This window comes from Thunnus albacares, chromosome 7 (assembly GCF_914725855.1).
Source record: "Thunnus albacares chromosome 7, fThuAlb1.1, whole genome shotgun sequence".
Taxonomy (NCBI): domain Eukaryota; kingdom Metazoa; phylum Chordata; class Actinopteri; order Scombriformes; family Scombridae; genus Thunnus; species Thunnus albacares.
Window position 1 is genome coordinate 1347658 of NC_058112.1, and position 18358 is coordinate 1366015.

Here is an 18358-nt window from a genome sequence, read left to right on the forward strand (position 1 = left end):
CATTATCAGTTCTCAGCAATGACTTTGATGAGTACACTGTTATAACTGAGTTTGCTGACTGACCATTAGCAAGCTTGTTAGCTTGGTGAGCTTTGTTTTCCATCTTCAGTAAATTTTTATTGACTGAAATGGTGTGAAATGGTGAACAAAATGCCAGAGGGAAGTAAACAGAACTGTTAAAAGAAAATAGAAAGAAGCTCAGGGAGCTACTGTGGCTTGACCACAACAACTGCCTAATCACAGCAACTCTGGGAGGCTGTTGTACGAGAAGGATTTTTTTCCTCACCTTTGGGATGTCTCTGGGATTTTTTAACAATGAGTTTATGTCATGATCAACAGTTTGACTTATTTCAAGTTGTTTCAGAAATATCATGTTCTGTTTGGTTACGTTGGGATGCTGTGGAGAAGACGGAGGCATTTGAGAATGGAACACATTTGCCTTATGAAGACCCAGTGAGACTGAAATGTTGTCTTTTTCAGTCAGTAATAAAAAGACATTGAGAGCTACAATTCAGTGTGTGGACACATTAAGTACCAGCTGTTCCAACAGAACACTGTGCCATTGTTGATGAGTTCATCACTGACTCACCCAGAATCCATGAATGAATTGATTTAAAATGTAGAATTCTGCTGTCATGATGCTGGCGTGACCCGGCCTTTAATTTGTCACTTTGAACAAATCCACTGATTATAAGCACTCCATTCAAATTAACTAAATTCAGTGCAGTATTTCACTGTCATAAATGATATTCTGAGGAGCTGAAACTGAACCACTGTACCATACAGCCAATTTGTCTCTTTTTTTTGTGAAAGAGCATGGGCTGTAAAATGCAAATTATGTGCTGGAGTTGTGAATAAAAAGAGGATTACCTTCCTCTACTGCAAAGTGCATTATGGGACTGCAGTGTTCTTCATGTCAGAAGCTTAGCAAAGAGTTTCAGGTAACAAAACCAATAAGGTTGAACTTATATTTAAAGTGTTTTTGTTTTTGTTTTTAACACTTTTTAATTATATTTAAATGTCTTTTTATATTGCCTTTTGTTGCTTTTACATTGTCTTGATGCCTTTTATGTTTCATGTAAAGCACTTTGAATCACCTTGTGCTGTACAAATAAACTTGTCTTGCCTTTTTCCATTCATGGTAAATACGTCACTCAGAGTAAAAGTGAGAATTTAACCCCATTATCATGGTTGAAGGTAAATATGCCACCACATCCACTTGCCTGATTTGTACACTTCTACTTCACACCTCACTATATAAATATGAACCTTTGGCCTGTTTCTAGTTGTGTCTATCTTCTGTGGCAAGACGCACATTTCTTTGACCTTTTCTGCAGACAGAAAGTTATTTGAATTTTAAAATGATGTGGTCTATTTTGACAGTATATTGGTGAACAGTGCTGCTTTTTCTGCTGAAAAACAAGTTAGTGTACATAGGTTTTTGATATGTTGGTATGCACATTCACACCTGTAGTTTGGTTGATCTAGTCTGGACCAGTGAGGATTATACATTGGACTTTTTCATGTCAGCGCTGACTTATTATAAATGAACCAAGAGCTGTAAGCACAAAATCACATGTTGCTGCTGAACTAAACTGTCATTTGTTGCACAGTTCTGTTGACTGTCATCAGCATCATCAGCACTACATGATCTCATGAGAGAAATCAAAACACAGTTTATTCCAGAGGCTGACAGCAGTTCATGCTGCACTTTACTGTAGCTTATGTGTTTATTTATGTTATCTGGTGTCTGTATCTGGTGAGAGCTCATGTAGAAATAAGTGATTATTAGTTGAGACAGAAGTCAGTATGGCCCCTGCAACAACGTCTATACAGACGACAACTCTGTGATACATTCTCTTCGATGCCTAGATCAGAGACAATCAAGAGATGGTCTTAGTTTTTGCAAGCCAATGAGTCTGACATTCATCATATTAAAGGAACAGACAATGTGCGCTGTCACGAGCTTCAAGTACTATGCTGTGTTGATCCCTGGATTTACTGTACTGTACAAGTCATACTGCCTTGCTTTGACCTACTCTTCCTGTGCCTTTCCTCTTAATTTGTTTTTCTGGTAGCAGAGTTGTTGAGGCTAATAATAATAATAATAATAATAAAAATAATAATAATAATAATAATAATAATAATAATAATAATAATAGTAAACTGTTTACAAAGGACTTTTCAAAACATAGTTACAAAGTGCTTTACATGGTGGAACCAGGATTAAAATATTTTGCGGAAAATTAAAATAAAATATCCTTCATATAAAATAAAATAAAATAAAAACAACAGTAGTAATAAAACAGATGAGATGTGTTGAAAATGAAACAGTGGGCTATCAATTAAAGAAAGACATTTTAAAAAGATAACTTTTGAGAAGTGATTTAAAAGATGTCACTGATTCTGCAGCTTCAGATCCTCAGGCAGGAAGTTTTAGAGCTGAGGGGCCTTGATTGCAAAAGCAGCGTCACCTTTAGACTTGATCTGTGATTCAGGAACAGCCAGAAGGGTCCTGCATGAAGAGCTGAGGCTGTGCTCCAACTAACAGGGGAGTAATAACTCAGCAGTGTAACTGGGAGCTAAACCATTAAGTGCCAAAAAGTAATCAGTAAAATCTGAAAATCAATTCTAAAACTGAGTGGTAACCAGTGAAGAGAGGCTAAAACAGGAATGATATGATCTTGTCTTCTAGTATTTGTTAGAAGCTGTGCAGTTGCGTTTTGTATCAGCTGAAGGCGTTTTTCGGCTTAACCCTGGATACAGTGAATTACAATAATCCAACCGAGATTAAATAAGCATGTATGACCTTCTCAAGATCATGTTGAGAGAGAAACTTTTTTTGGAGATGCTCCTCAGTTGATAAAACATGACTGAATGATTCTGTAATTTGTTTTTCAAATGTAAGGTCATTGTTATATATTACACCCAGGTTTCTGGCTGTAGGTTTGACATTTGTAGACAGGAAGTCAAGATCTTTCTGTAAAATTTGTGAGGACTTTGGAGGACCAAAAATAATGATTTTCATTTAGGTGGAGAAGGTTTTGAGACATCCAGCACTTTATCTCTGATACACAAGGTAATATGATGAAAGTTGTAAGAGATATAATGTGTGTGTCATATGTGTAAAAATGGTATTGAATATTGTGTTTATACATGATATGTCCCAGTGGCAGTATTTATATACATGACAGGAGCATGCCATGGATAGAGCCCTGGGGAACACCACAGGGCAGCAGGGCTGCCAAAGAGTTCTGTTTGCTAAGTAAGATTTGAACCAGTTTAGGGCAGTGTTCCTGGTGCCAACTTATTTTTCAAGGTGGTCCAATAGAATAGAAGGATCAACTGTTAAAAGTAAAAGCTGAGCTGAGATTGAGAATAATAATAAATTATTATTATAATTAAAATCAAACAATTTCCAGCATCGACTGAAAGTAAGATTAACTTGTTTATGGGGGCAGTTTCTGTATTATGACGTGACTGGAAACCTGACTGAAATTAACAAAGATGTTATGATTATTCATAAAGGAAAAAAAAACAACTTCAAATAAACAACCTTCTCCTTTGCTCTAAAATTTTTAAAATCTAGAGGATCAAGGCTATGGATGCAGGAAACAACAGACAAGGGAGTAGGTGGTATATACATTTCCCCCTTACAATTCAATTAAGTGATTATTTTTTATGTTTATTTGGGTTGGTATACATGCTGGCTTATGACACAAAAATAATGACAAACTGACAGAAACAAGGCAAAGACAAGGTATGCACTGTTACCTTTGGACAGAGTAGACTTTCTGTTTCACTCTCTTTTTGTGCTAAGCCAAGCTAACTTGCTGCTGGCTGTAGCCTTATATTTAATGGACAGATATAAGAGTGGTATAAAACATCTAATCTGACTCTCAGCAAGAAAGTGCAGAAGCGTATATACCAAAAATGTTGATCTATTTCTTTAAGGCTCTGTAATACCCGAAAGTGGCACACTGTAATTAATGTGCATGACTCGGTGACTTGCAGTGCTGGTTGGTAACATGTGACCAAGCCGGGAACAAGCTAGTTCTAGTCACTGTCAATACAGTAGATTGTTCCTGTTGTCTGTCTACTGTGCCACTCATTCCCTCCTGGCATTTTGTTCTGAGGACTGTACACCATTTTGTTCAATGAAGAGTTATTGAAGGGAGAAATAAGCAAGCTAGTTAGCCCGGTGTCATAATTATCTGTGGACCATTCTTGTTTTATGGAGCAGTTTATACTCCAGCAAGGAGGTTAAATAAAACTGAATGGTGACACGCACCTAATTAGCTGTGCCAGCATTCTTTAATTTACACTCTCTGGCTCTCTGTTTAATGAAAGGTCAACACTATCAAGATAGTTTGCTTTTCGTTAACGAGGTGCATTTGTGTGTCAAAGTTCATCAAAGTTGGACTCAACGTGAAAAATCTGCACAAATTTTCCTCTCTACAAGCAACAACAAGGAATTGATTCCACTGCAAAATTTCCCCATTTAAAATATAGGTGTGACTGGGCTTTTAAGGAAAACCATGACTCATGTTCACCTCCATGGCAATTACCACAAACCATAGAAGATTCACATACATGCAATTGTAATTCTGTATTTTACTTTTCACTGGTAGTGTACCTAGTGACCTGAACCACAAACAAAAAACCTTAGGGTTTAGTTGGAAGCATATGGAGACCCACCTGAATTTGAATGTTTACACCAGTCAAAACAAAATTTGATTGAATTGAACCAAACAGGTGTGAAAGATACCTGTGTGTTTGCACTTACTGTAAATTTTATTGTGCTAATGTAGAAGGAAAGGTGCAGCAGACTGGATGTATCGACTCTTCTGAAAAGCCTTGTTTGTGGATGACACAGATACTTTCCCTTTAATAGCTAGGAATATTGCTCATTCTAACAACCCAGTGGCTGTGGAATGAAAAATAGCGTGTGACTGTGTGAAGGTGCTCTCAACCTATGGCGGATGTTCTTAGTAGCCATGTTTCCAATAAACTATTGTTATGCGAATTTTGAAGTATCACACTAAAAAAGCTTAAGGGAAACACCAAAATTTGAAAAAACTCCCTTGGTCCTTCCTCGCATTTTTCTTTTAGCGACATTTCAAAAGCTTGCTTAAAATTATCTTGTGGATCTAATGGAAACACGGCTAGTGTCGTCTCACAGTAGGAAATACCACTTTTGATGCATTGTGTGCACTGTAATCAGTTCTATCAATCTAAAACTGGGTATTTTTCAATGAAAATCAGTGGAAACTGAAAACAATGATCCATATACTGAATATTAGAACACGTGCACAATGTGGGGTTCCATTTTGGTATCGGTACTTACAGGTGGTGGGTTTGTTACAGTTGTGTCCATGTCTAAAGTACTGTGGGTTCTCTATGACGGGGATTCTGGTCATTCCAATTACCACAGCATCCGGCCCAGTGTCCAGTGTGCAGGGGCTGATAATCCCATGGTTCACATGATGAAGGGGGCTAGCAGAGTCTTCCTCGCCACTTATCACTGCTACTGGACCTGGAAAGATACAGAGAGAATATGGATTGGATTAATATCTCTTTACCCTCAGTTCAGAGTTGCAGGCTAATTACCTGTAGGTGAAACAAATATCAGCACTTAAAGAAATGTAAAAGAGAGTTTGCTCTCTTTTAAGACTGGTAAACAGAAGTGCATCTTCTGACACCAATCAATCAAATGCAACTTCATCAGTCAGCAAACCAACATCCAAGCAGCTAGTTAATCAGCTGGTCAACCAATCATCTAAACAGCCAGACTCTCAGTCACCCAGTCAGTAAATCATGCTTTCACTAATGCAGTCAATTACTCAGTCTGTGAGTCAGCGAGGCTGCCGCATAGTCAGTCATCAATTCCATCAGTCAGGCACTTAGTCAGGATAATATTTAGATCCCAGATATTATTATGGTTACAAAGGAGATTGTAATAAAAATGCAACACCAGATGCAAAATACAATTACAACATTCCCACAAATTCATCTATAGAGTAATAATGTGTATCTAAAATGATCCATTTAGCTTATTGAAAACCAAGTAAGGCATTGAATAAGACACTCAATTAATGCAAGTGGATTAATCATTAAATGCAAGAGATGACTCAATGATGTACAGGCATAGAAAGGTGAGAAATGATTAGTTGTGGGAGGGTTACAGATCATTTGAAAAGAAGCTTAAACCAAGCTGAAGAAAAGAAGAATAAGTGGTGCAGGCAGGAGAAAGAAGCCTGGATGTTCATTTGTTTTTGCACATACACTGGTTATAAGCGGCACTTATCTCAAGCACATGGAGACTGTGTTGATTCAGATCTTGTCAGCAATTTTGAGTTTCAGCCTGGAGCTTCTGTTTTACAGCCAGTAAATCATCCCATCCCATGACTGTCACTATATACATTCCAATTGAAAAAATAAATATTAGACATGTTCAGCGCTGTTATTGCTCAATTGCAAGCCTCACGAGTTCCTGAAAGTACTGTGCAATGTCTAGTTGGTTCAATGGAGGAACTGGTTAATGACATCCATGCTCATGCAAATGAAGCTGTTGTTGAATGTTTGTCATCTGATGCATCTAGAGAAACCTTGAGAAAGTTGAAGATTGTTCTTATCAGCTTGAAAATCAGTTTTTAGTGAAGATCATCCAGGTTTAATTCTACTTTCGAAAGACCATCATTCAGAACACTGTGGTGCCATTCAACAAAATCCTGCTGTGACATCAACATTTGGTGTCCAAAGAATCTGTCTGCTCAACTCCCTCCAGCTGTTCCATACTTCAGACAGCTATGCAGTAGATATAATGCACAATCTACTGGGAGGAGGGGTGCAGTATGAGTTCAAGCTTGTGTTTCAGTACATGATTAAGAACTCCATATCCTTGAGTTCATTGTCAGAGAGAATTATGAGCTTTAATTATGGATATACACAGAGAAAAAAAAAACTGGCCAAGTGGGCAAAAACTGGATGACAATAGCAAAGCTCTTAATTCTGTTCAGTCATGATGCCTTTTACTCAATACCCCATTGATTTTTGGAGATTTAGTTTGCAGGAATGACATGGCTGTTGGAACTTGCTACTCCCCTAATTCAAATCACAAGCATTGTGTTTTCAGCTATTGTAACCTATGGTATGACTTGCTATTTGAAACATCTGATATTTGATCAGCCCAAGCTTTTTAAATCTCTTTCCAGAGCAAAATTTGATTCCAGAGCACCACCTAATGATCCATTACCCAAGCTGTATTAGAAAAATTGGGCCACTCATTCACATGTGGTTCATGAGGTTTGAAAAAGTTGAAGAAAGTAAAGTAAAGAACTTCAAAAACATCACAAAAACACTAGTAAATAAACATCAGAATCAGTTGGCTTTTAATTTTGAGAATTTGGCCCCATTCATGCAGTCTTGGTCAATAGTTTAAAGGGCAGTGAGGCAGTGAATGAAACTTTTCATGTGTCTTGTAATGTTTCCACAACTTCCTGGGTCAAAAGCTAAGCTTGTAGCATGGAGTATCAAGTTGGAATGTATGTATATTCCAGTGTTGAAAATGAGATGCCTTTGTTCAACAGGATTATTGGTATAATTGTTAGAGATCTCAATGCTTATCTTCTAACTTCTCAATGCTTATCCTTTAAAGTCTCAACAATGTATACTACAGACGTTATGATAGGCAAATGTACATTGTTAAATACTGTAACAAAATGTAAAAAAATGTAATTTTGTATGACTCCATGCTGAACTGTTTTCAGTTCATGAATTATGTTTGTACCTGCCTTTTAATACACAATATTTTTGTGCAAGTTGTTGTCTTGTATTTTTTGTAATTGATAGATATATGGCATTCTACACCTACATTAACTGTGTTACACCCGTTAGTGTTATTATATTGGAGTCAGGTGTAGTCTGGCAGTGTTAATTTTCTAACTACTATCAACACTACTCAGTGTTAGCCAGTGTTAATTTTCAACTCCTTACAGAGTTGAAATAACTCAAGGTGGGTGTTAAAAAGTTAAGACTTTCAAAGGTGTTCATTTAACACTTAAAAGAGTGGACACATGTGGACACTTTTCTAGTGTTAAATTTAACAGTCTCTGAGTTAATTTAACACTGGTGATTTTGCTGTGTGGTTTGAGATGCAGGGGAGGAATAGGGATAGACAAGGTAGTTTAAAAGCAATGAAGGAGCTTTGGAAGCGGAGCAGTAGTTTAGAGGAGTGTGTGTGTGTTGGAGGGTTTTTGAAAATCTGATTCAACAGAGACAGGGCGCTGTGGTTTCAAACACTCTCCTCTAAACACACACATTCACACACACATACACACACACACACACACACACACACACACACACACACACACACACACACACACTAAATAACTGTGTGTAAAATACAGCATGCAATTTTGACAAATCACAGCACTTGGACTGCATAAAAGCACTCACACCTATTTACAAAACAGCTGGATCAACTGTAAAACACACCACTGCAATTTTTATCAAAGCACACAGTCATACCCAAACACTTGCCACCTAAAAATATCATGTCACTTTTTTTGTATTGATGTTTATGGATGAAAAAATGTCTTTCTAGATTTAATCTATATATCATATTATATTAATTTGCAGCTACTTTTCTACTGAAAGACGATAGAATTGAACATTAATCAAAGATAAGGCAGTAAATATGGTGTCGGTATTTGACATCACATTAGTGTCTGTTCTGTAACTTACTGAGACTAACCGTCAGATTCAGGAGAGCTAGTGATAGCTAGCTAACGTTTCCACTCCTCTGTGTCAGATTTGTAAAGTCTTTTTATAATTCCCTTTTTTATTGCCCATTAAAATATCAAATAATGAATTACTTTGTAATTTAGTTTATTTATTTGTGGATTAATTATTGATTTGTAAACTAATTTATTAATCCCTGTTTTTATTGTACAATTAGTTATTAATTACTGAAATGCTTTATTACTATTTCTGGGACCCTTGTGGTCGTCCACAGTAAAAGACAGCAATCTTTGTTGTAAATATGGAAGTACCAATTAGTGTTTAAGAAGTGTTTAATAATTACGTTAATACTACAGCGATTTACAGAATGACAAACAGTTTCACTATAATGTGTGATTTGCTTGAGAGATATATAATTATTATAATGATACATAGATTAATTATCTATTTGATAATTTGCTTAAAGGTTTCTTAAAAGTTGGACCCTCCTCCCTAAGAGTTGGTGGTCGAGCGAGCTAGAGAGTGAATGAAGAGAGGGTGGTAGCAAGAACAAAACCATGAATAGGATAAATAAAACATTATTTTCTGATTGTTTCATGCCATGTTATGTTCTAAAGCACAAATAAACATGCCCACACCTACGCACACCTTCGCACAACCCTGCGGGAAGGTGACACATTGCCAACCAGACAAACAGACCTGCAGCTTTTTATACATCCATGATACAGAGACAGAGGAGCAGAGAGAGACAGAGACAGCAATGTACACTGGTCACTACGCTATTCTTCCCAAACTCAAACCCTGCACGGGGGTTAGGCACCCACTGCTCAAAGGTTGACATCCAGAAACGTCAACAACAAAATAACCAGAAAATACAGGCAGAGAGCAGAGTCTCTGCATATTGATACACTGCCACATACTTCTAGTGGATCATAAATGAGTCTATACATTGTTTTTTAGGAAAATCCTGCATAGTATCAGTATCAGCAGCAGGTCAGCAGGAGCAGCAGTATGAAGTAGATGTGTATAAAGCAGAGCAGGGACTCTACTTTGTTCATATTATCACCTAGTTGGCCATCTAATCATGATATTTCTCATTGTTGTGCTTTACAGTCTGTATAGATGTTATTTATTGTTTTATACCAAACTTGTCAGCCTACAACATAAACCTCAAATGTTCTTTACGTTACCATTTCCAGGAACCTAGTAAAGACCTTATCCATGGTAGACTTTTTGATTTGTCATAGCAGTTATAAAAGACAGGTGTGACTAATAACATTAATCATGGCTTCAGTAAGCCATGCCAGTGAGCCACACACAAGGGCCCTGAAACCTACACATGAACTGGTTCAAGTTATTATTTACACCTGTGCTTTTCCTGGTGTGACATGTTAAAATGTCCTCCATGAAAAAGGTCTGTTGTCCATGCTGGCTAACAGTATGGGTTTCTGGAACAGAGCCATCATTAATGTTAGTTCCACCTCTGCTTCACCTGCTATGATGAGTCAAAACTGCTGTAGAAAGATCCGCTGTCATTCTGGAATGATTGGACCATATTTGATCCCAGAACAGCAGCATTTCATTATTTTGCACACACATATGGTACCATTACAGCTTTGTTAAATATGGTTAAATATGTTGGTGAAATTTAAATAAATAAATAAAGCTTTTGGTTTCAGTGATGATCAACAATTTTTGACCTAAATAATAAAAGAGGGTTATGGTTTAAACTTTGCAAAGGGAAACTGCCATTTCTCACCTCTTTGCCACTGTATACAAAATATATAGTTAATATGATAACTGCTGTACAATAATAACATTGCTACACACTTACAAAGCGAATGCAAAAGCAGGGTCGATATAATCAGCAGAAATTAGCTTATCACAGATACAAGTATCAACAATTAATTCATTGTTCATAATGGCTTTCCCACACTTCTATTTTCATTGAATGTTCAAATTTCAGTGTAGTTAATTTGATTTTTTAGGCTTTATTTTTAAATATGTGTCTATTATTTCCACAGTCCACATGTCCAGTCCAGTCTCATGACCTATCCACAGTCATATACTTCTGTTGTGTTTTCATTGTTTATAGATATCGATTTATTTTACTGATGCTTATTTAATTTGCACTGTAATAAAAGTAACACAAATAAATTAAAAAAAAAAAAATTCAAAATACTGTTATATTTGCCACTACTTTTTTGTGTGTTTGTATTTATAGTCATTTAATATTCTTCTTAGTAATGTCTATTCATTCAATATACATGGTATTTTGTAAAATTCATTCTCAAAAGATGATGGTTATGTTATTTTCTCTACTTGGCATCTATGGTGATTCAAAAGTCATGTAATTAATGGAAGGTATATTACAAAACTAGAAACTACCACCCTGATGACACCCTGATGAAAGAAAGATTAGATCAACTGTAAAATGTCTGTGGGACACAATTCTTAACCAAATTAAAGAAAAATACTCCTTATATTTCCCGTTCTGAATTCTACATCTAGAAATGTTGAATGTTTGCCATTTGAAATCTTTCTTGCATTGGTTTTATTCATGCCTTTTTGATGGTACTGAAAACAACTCAGGCATGCAGTGCATTTCTGACTGTAATGCAAAAATAATTACTAAACCAACCTTGAGCCTACTTTTCCCTGTCTTATCTATTCACCTGTTCAACTATGCTTTATGTATAGTAGAACTCATTAACTTGTTCTAGTCGGTATATATAAATATACATTGTTCTATCCCCTGTTCAGTTTTCTCTCTGGCTGTAATCTGTTATGGTGCTCTGCTGCAGTAATTGAATTCTCCCCATGGGAATCATTACAGTTTTATCATTGTTGGACTCCATAGACCGAGTATTGTTTACGTATAGGCTTCCCCCCCAGGGACAAGGGAGTCTGGTGTTGTGTATAGACACACCAGCTGAGAACTACTGATGTGGAGTCCTCAGTATTCTCTGGTGGAACAGAACACATCAGCCTGCTGTTAATACAACTGACACAGTCAACCTTCACAGCTGACAGAAAGCGAGGAGGCATTTGGGCTGTGGGATGGAGGGGGAGGGAGGCTGTTGATGGAAACGGGAACGACAGGAGAATGAAATAGGAGAGGAAGAAAGATAATGAAAGACATCGACCTATAAGAGCATGAATAAAAGGATAGAAAGGGGAATGAGGTGTGGAGGACAGAATGAGGGAGGGTGACTAATTACAGGGTTGGACCACAGCACCTCTCAGGTATATGGCCACTGATTTATGTTACAGACTTTCGACCAATGACTGGAATGTAGAGAGAATTCCCTTCTCAACTTGAATACAGAAATAACAAGAGGTCAATCATAGAAGCATTTATAACAGCAAGATTTCACACCAAAGTCAGTTAAATGGAATTTCTCAGATCAGTAGATTCACTCATGGAATCAAGGAAATACATGCTGAGTGTTCACATAGAGGCAAATTTTGGGAAAGTTTGACCAATGAATTTGCACATTTGACAAACTAAAAACTGTCTTGACAGTGCTAACCTTTAAGGAAACACAGGGGCAGAGAGTCCAACATGGACACACATTCGTTTGCCATCAGTCACGGGACAGGAGTGAATAGTCCAAAAATGTGTCCTAGAATTAGCTGTGTTTACTGTCCAGTTAGCGACCTAAAGTGCAAGTGGTTACTACATTACCAAACTTCCCACACCACCTTTTTCACAAAGATGTGCAATTTAATTTAACTGACTAAAAGCCCCATGAGCATACCCCTAGAGGTTAAAAAACTTGTTACACACTATAATACAAAAGTTTTGGATGGAACAGAAAATTGGTGCTAGTCACTGAAGGAATAATTTATCATTTTGGGAAATGCACTTATATCTATATAAAAAAAGAATTTTTTGGCTATTTTTATATTTTTGTGTACAGATTAATCAAAAGAGATACAATGTGTTAATTAGTGAGCTTTAGAGGTGTTGGTAGATACGTTTTTTTTATTCTTTTCTTTTACTTTGGGCAGAGCCAGGCTAGCTGTTTCCCCCTGCTTCCAGCTAGGCTAACCAAGTCCTGACTCCAAATCTGTAGTTAACATACACTGATATCATCTCAACTCACTCTCAGAAAGAAAGTAAAAAAAAAAAAGAAATTCCCAAAATGTTGAGTTTATCCACCAGAGTAATATGAATGTGCTAAAACATGTCATGGCAATCTGCATGTACATGTCAACTGAGTAACATTATGTATATACTGCTGGATGGAAGCCACTACTCTACTCTAACTCTAACTCTAACCCTAATCCTAACCCTAATCCTAACCCTAACCGTAACCCTAACCCCTAACCCTAACCCCATATTGTAATCAAGTTTAAAACTGTGGGTTAACTCTGAAAAAGTGATTCCTTCAGGAACTCGTCATCAACAAAAGCACAGTGAACACTATAGTCATATTATTGTAAGTATTTTGTTTTGGTATTATATATATAAAAATGTGTAAAAGCTGTCGGTGGTAGTGTATCTAAAGATGTAAAGTTTGTCTTGACGGTGAGGACACATCACAGAGATGGCAATATGCATGTTAATGTAATAACTGACCTCATACTCTGATTAAGAGAAAGCTGGTTAAGATACAAGATTTATTTTAAATAAAGGTTAAGACTGTTTACTGTGGGATGGAAACATTGTACCACTCTGCACAGATATGCTACCATTTTTGCATGATTTTGCAATATTGTGCTGAAGTTTAACACTGTAGATCACCTGTAAATGATAATATGATTGTCTCAAGAAATCACTAATGATCCTTAGTTCCAGTGAGAGTAAAAATTACAAATTTTTTTGTGCAACCACATTTGTAACCATCATAAGAAACAATACAATACAAAAGCATACAACTAAATATGTAAATAACAGCGATTTCATTTGTGCACTCACCACGAGTTTGAAAAATTCAGTCTGTTCAGAGTTTCTTCTTACTTTTACTTTTGGTTACACTGTATTAAAATGATCATTTTCATCATTATATTCTTGCATTAGTGGTACTACAACTGCTAATTTAAAGCAGGAAGGAGAACAGTTCATGGTTCATGTCAGTATAATTGAATTTGAACAGAACATGGTGTAATTGGCTGACTGGTCAGAATGTCAAGAGAAACTATATATTTTATACAGACTTATTATGACCAGAGGCAAAAACAAAAAGCAAAAATATACCATTTTATATTTTTAATTGTGTGTTCAACAGAAGAGCTGACACTGAAAGCTTAACCACAGTTTGTTTTTACAAATGAACATACAGTATGTTTAACATGAGTTTTTCCAACTTCATTGTTTCCATGATTTTGTGCACATACATTCCAGCCCAGGTTTGTGGCTGATATTGTATCCAGCAGGACTATCAGTGAACAGGGTGAGGATTTGGGCTTTAGCTGAAGGACACTCAAAGAGAACATGTGAGGATTGATGGGCACATTGGCTGCTGCAGGGATCAGACCTGTGACCTTTGTCAGTTACTGGACAACCTATGCTAATATTTAGGCCATGTGTCAGACAGGCTGACATGTAGGCTGAACGGTCAGCTGGTAATGGATAAACAAGGACACAGAGTGACTGACAGAGAGGCACAGGGGAATAATGGAGAAGGAAAGGAGGGGAAAAGAGAGGGACAGAAAGATAAATGGTGAGAGAAACTGCGAAGTAGACAGTTTCCATGGAGTACGGAGGTCAGAGGTTGAAGGACGTTAGTGGAGCAATGGGCAGACAGACTGAGGAAGTGGGGATAGAGCTTACTGCACTTTGACAGCTAGCAGACATGTAACTGCTGGTTTCCTACATCTCATGACCTATTTACACACCATGCATGTTGAGGACATATTCTCTAAAGCATCACATATTACAGGAGATTTATATGAAAATAGGCACGGACTAGGAAAATCATTCAATCATTTAGGCCTGGAAATATAGTGTGAAATACAGCCCCAGTCAGGCCACTTTTTAAGTGGGGGTCTGGAGGTCCCCCTTAGGAAAATTTTAGTTACAAAGACTTGATTTCCTCAATTCTGTTGAATTTTAGTGCATGTGAATAACAAACTAATGAGCCAACAACTGCTTAGTACAATGTACTGTTATGAACCTCAAATAAAACCAAAGTTACATATCATTAAGGAGGGAGACGACACAACTACTACTGCTGTGGCACCAATGCTACTCTCTCCACCTCCAAAAAGAAAAAAAGCAAGAACACTCCATATTTTTAATGTACCATTATAATAGTTAACCACTCCCTCCACCTATTCAAAGAACAGAACAAGAGCACAATACAATATTTATTTTACTGATATACACCCATCAGAAGTTTGAGTACACCTGTTTAAAACAATTTTTTTTCCATAAAACTAAACTTTATATATGTGATTTTTCTGACATGCCTTGTACCTGCAGGTTGCTCTGAAGTAGTGGGCTTCTGTACTACTGTGGCACCAACGCTACTCTCTCCACCTTCAAAAAGAAAGAAGCAATAACACAGCAAACTATATCTTTTAATGTACCAATATAATACAGTTAACAACTGTCTCCACCTATTCAAAGAACAGAGCAAGAGCACAATACCCTACTCAGTTATTGATATTCAACTCAATTCAATTCATTTATATAGCGCCAAATCACAACAAAAGTCATCTCACTCAGGGCATCACATAGAGCAGGTCTAGACCGTACTCTTTAATTTACAGAGACACAACAATTCCACCATGAGCAGCACTTGGTGACTGAAATGGATGAATTTTCAAATAATATTGACCACATTAACTAGGCTAGATATGACAATTATGCTTTCAATGTTTTTGAGGAAATTAGAAAGAAGGAAAATAATTGAGTAAAAAAAGCTTTTACTTTGTTCAGAATTTATTGTTAGTTCAATCTAGAATAATTAATCATCACATTTAGTTTATTCCTGTTATTGTCAGTTCATGTTTTAACATTCAGATGTTTGCTATAGTGACCCCATCAAGAAAACAGTTCTAAAAATGTTATCTTTAAGATTTTGGCTGGACCAATGTGTTCACTTTGGTGGATTTTCATTCATGGGAAGGGATGATTTTGTCAAAATAAATAGACAAAAGAACATATACACACAGTATACACACAGAGAGAACAGCCTGGAAATGGCCAAATACATGTATTTCAGTCCATATAGTACTAGAAGCTAAAGCAATATTTGTTGGACATTTAATGGGAGAAAAAAGATGGTAAATGGACTGTACTTGTATAGCACCTTTCTAGTCTTCCGACCACTCAAAGCACTTTTACACTACAAGCCACATTCACACGCTGAGTGGGTATAGGGGCTATCACACAAGGTCCCAACCTGCCCATCAGAGGAAATCTAATCATTCACACACTCACACACTGATGACACAGCCATCAGGAGCAATTTGGGGCTCAGTATCTTACCCAAGGACACTTCGACATGTGGACTGGAGGAGCTGGGAATCGAACCGCTGATTCTCCAATTAGTGGACGACCCGCTCTACCTCCTGAGCCACAGCCACTAAAGAGTGCATCTCACAGATCCACTCTTCGGCACTCATCTGTGAGTGCCGAAGAGTGCATCAGTAAAAATGACCTGACGTGATTTCAGGTGTAATGATACAAAGGAGGTTGTGGTAACAATGATAACACACCACCTCTCTCTGTAAAGTTACAATTCATGAAAATGCATAATTTTAAAGTGGCACACTTATTTCTGTCCTGTACAGACAAATGTAACATAGTCTTGACTCAGCCTATATCCAATATATTGTTCCACACACCCAAACTCTGTACTGTCACACAGATACAATAGCCATCATGGCTAAAGGTAACAAAATAGAATGCTAGAAGTAAAATGTATGTGCATTGACCAGATCAATGGTCTTAATGGCATGTCTGATATCAGCATGAGAACCAGAGATATTGGGCCCTATTTCAATGATCAAAAGCGCACAACGTGTCCAAATCCACTTTTGCTATTTTAACGGCGGAAAAATGGTCGCTGCGTTCAAGTCTCCTAATCAATCATGGGTGTGTTTTGGGCGTAACATGCAATAAACCAATCACAGTGTCATCTCCCATTCCCTTTAAGAGCCAGGTGCGCTTGCACCTTGGCGGATTGCTATTATGATGGCGCATTTGCCAAGTAGTAAGAAGGAATGCTTCTCTGCAGAGGAAACTGATCTGCTGGTGAGCAAAGTGAAAGCGCATGATCCATAACGAGCACACTGGCCCCTGCTGCTCCTGGATCCTCCTGTGGTCAGCCACAGACCACCAGTTGAAGGTCCTGTTCATTAATTTGTTGCAAATGTATCTTTGTTTCGTTTCTGAAAAGGTTTATTTTTTAATGACAGTTTTGGTTTCTTTAAAATCGTTTTGTTCAGTCATGGAGTAACAGGTCAAATCAGCAGGGTTTTAATTGTTCAAAGTATAGAAACCTGACCACTGTACTCTCAAAAATGTTAAAGAATATTTGTTAAATATTGTTCGGAAATTAAATCATTAATTTTAATCATGTAGAGAATCATCAACACAGTTATCAGGACTTGATCAGCTCACCAAGGTTCTGATCCTGCTGCAGGCAACAGCTAGAAGCTGTTGCTCAAACTTGTAGTATTCCACCCCAACTGATGCTGACTCAAGTGACATCACTTGAGGCAATTTATCAGTAGTTGTACCTCCCAACACATGGAAACACACGCTGATATGGGAAATCGGTGGAATTCTCATTGAACAGCATTTGTATCATGTGTGTTTTCATTATGTCTGAATCACTACAGTGAAAAGAAAGTCATCACTCACTGTTTGTTTCCCACTTCCTACCAACTGTTAACGCTGGTTTCTGTTAACCATGACCACCTAACGCTGTGATCTTTCCATAACCCTAACCAAACTGATTTGTGCCTAAGCCAAACCTTCACAATAACAACAGATAATAAAACAGTTTTATTTTTTCAACAGTGATTTGTAACATTTTGGAACTGAAACAATATTAACCTGCTGATTGTGGCATTGGATCATAAAATGCTTATATGTGTCATTCTGGAGGGCAAGTCCGATGTGACACAGATTGGATATCCCAGAGCGAGGTGTCATGGTGGAGATTTTGAGCTTTGTTGTAATTTCCACTCTAGGACTGTTAATATCTCACTTTATTAAGATATTTTTCCAGGTGAGAAAGTAACCATGTAGATTCTAAATATGTGGTCAGTTTATCCAAATAACACTGTCGTATCGCAAGGCACACTGGGAAATGTAGGCCCAACAAGGGGCTCCTCCCTATGCCAAAACGGTGACAGAAAGTTGAAAGTGAAAAAATACTGACAGTGTAAAAAAAATCTGTCACTGAAGAAAGACAGACACGAAGAAAAAATCTGAAGAGTGACACTGAAAAACACATCTTCATGCAAAAAAGTATCAAAATAAAATAAGATAATAAAATTGCAAGATTGTAATTTTTTAATGTCCGTGTTTTATTTTTCAGTGGAACTTTTTTCAATGCCAATACTTGTTTCAGTGCCAATACAACTTTTTCCAATACAAGTGTTTCAATGTCAATGTTTTCTTTTTCAGTTCAGGTTTTGTTTTGACTGC

General features: G+C 37.1%; 1 protein-coding gene across 2 annotated transcripts in view; it reads right to left on the reverse strand.

Annotated features, from left to right (window-relative positions):
* LOC122986452 (NT-3 growth factor receptor-like) overlaps window positions 1-18358 on the reverse strand; it is a 227087-nt gene that overhangs the window by 74784 nt on the left and 133945 nt on the right. For both annotated transcript variants that reach the window (XM_044357745.1, XM_044357746.1), the window contains exon 12: window positions 5348-5536. In XM_044357745.1, the coding sequence (XP_044213680.1) occupies window positions 5348-5536 (189 nt within the window). The remainder of the gene's footprint in view (window positions 1-5347; window positions 5537-18358) is intronic.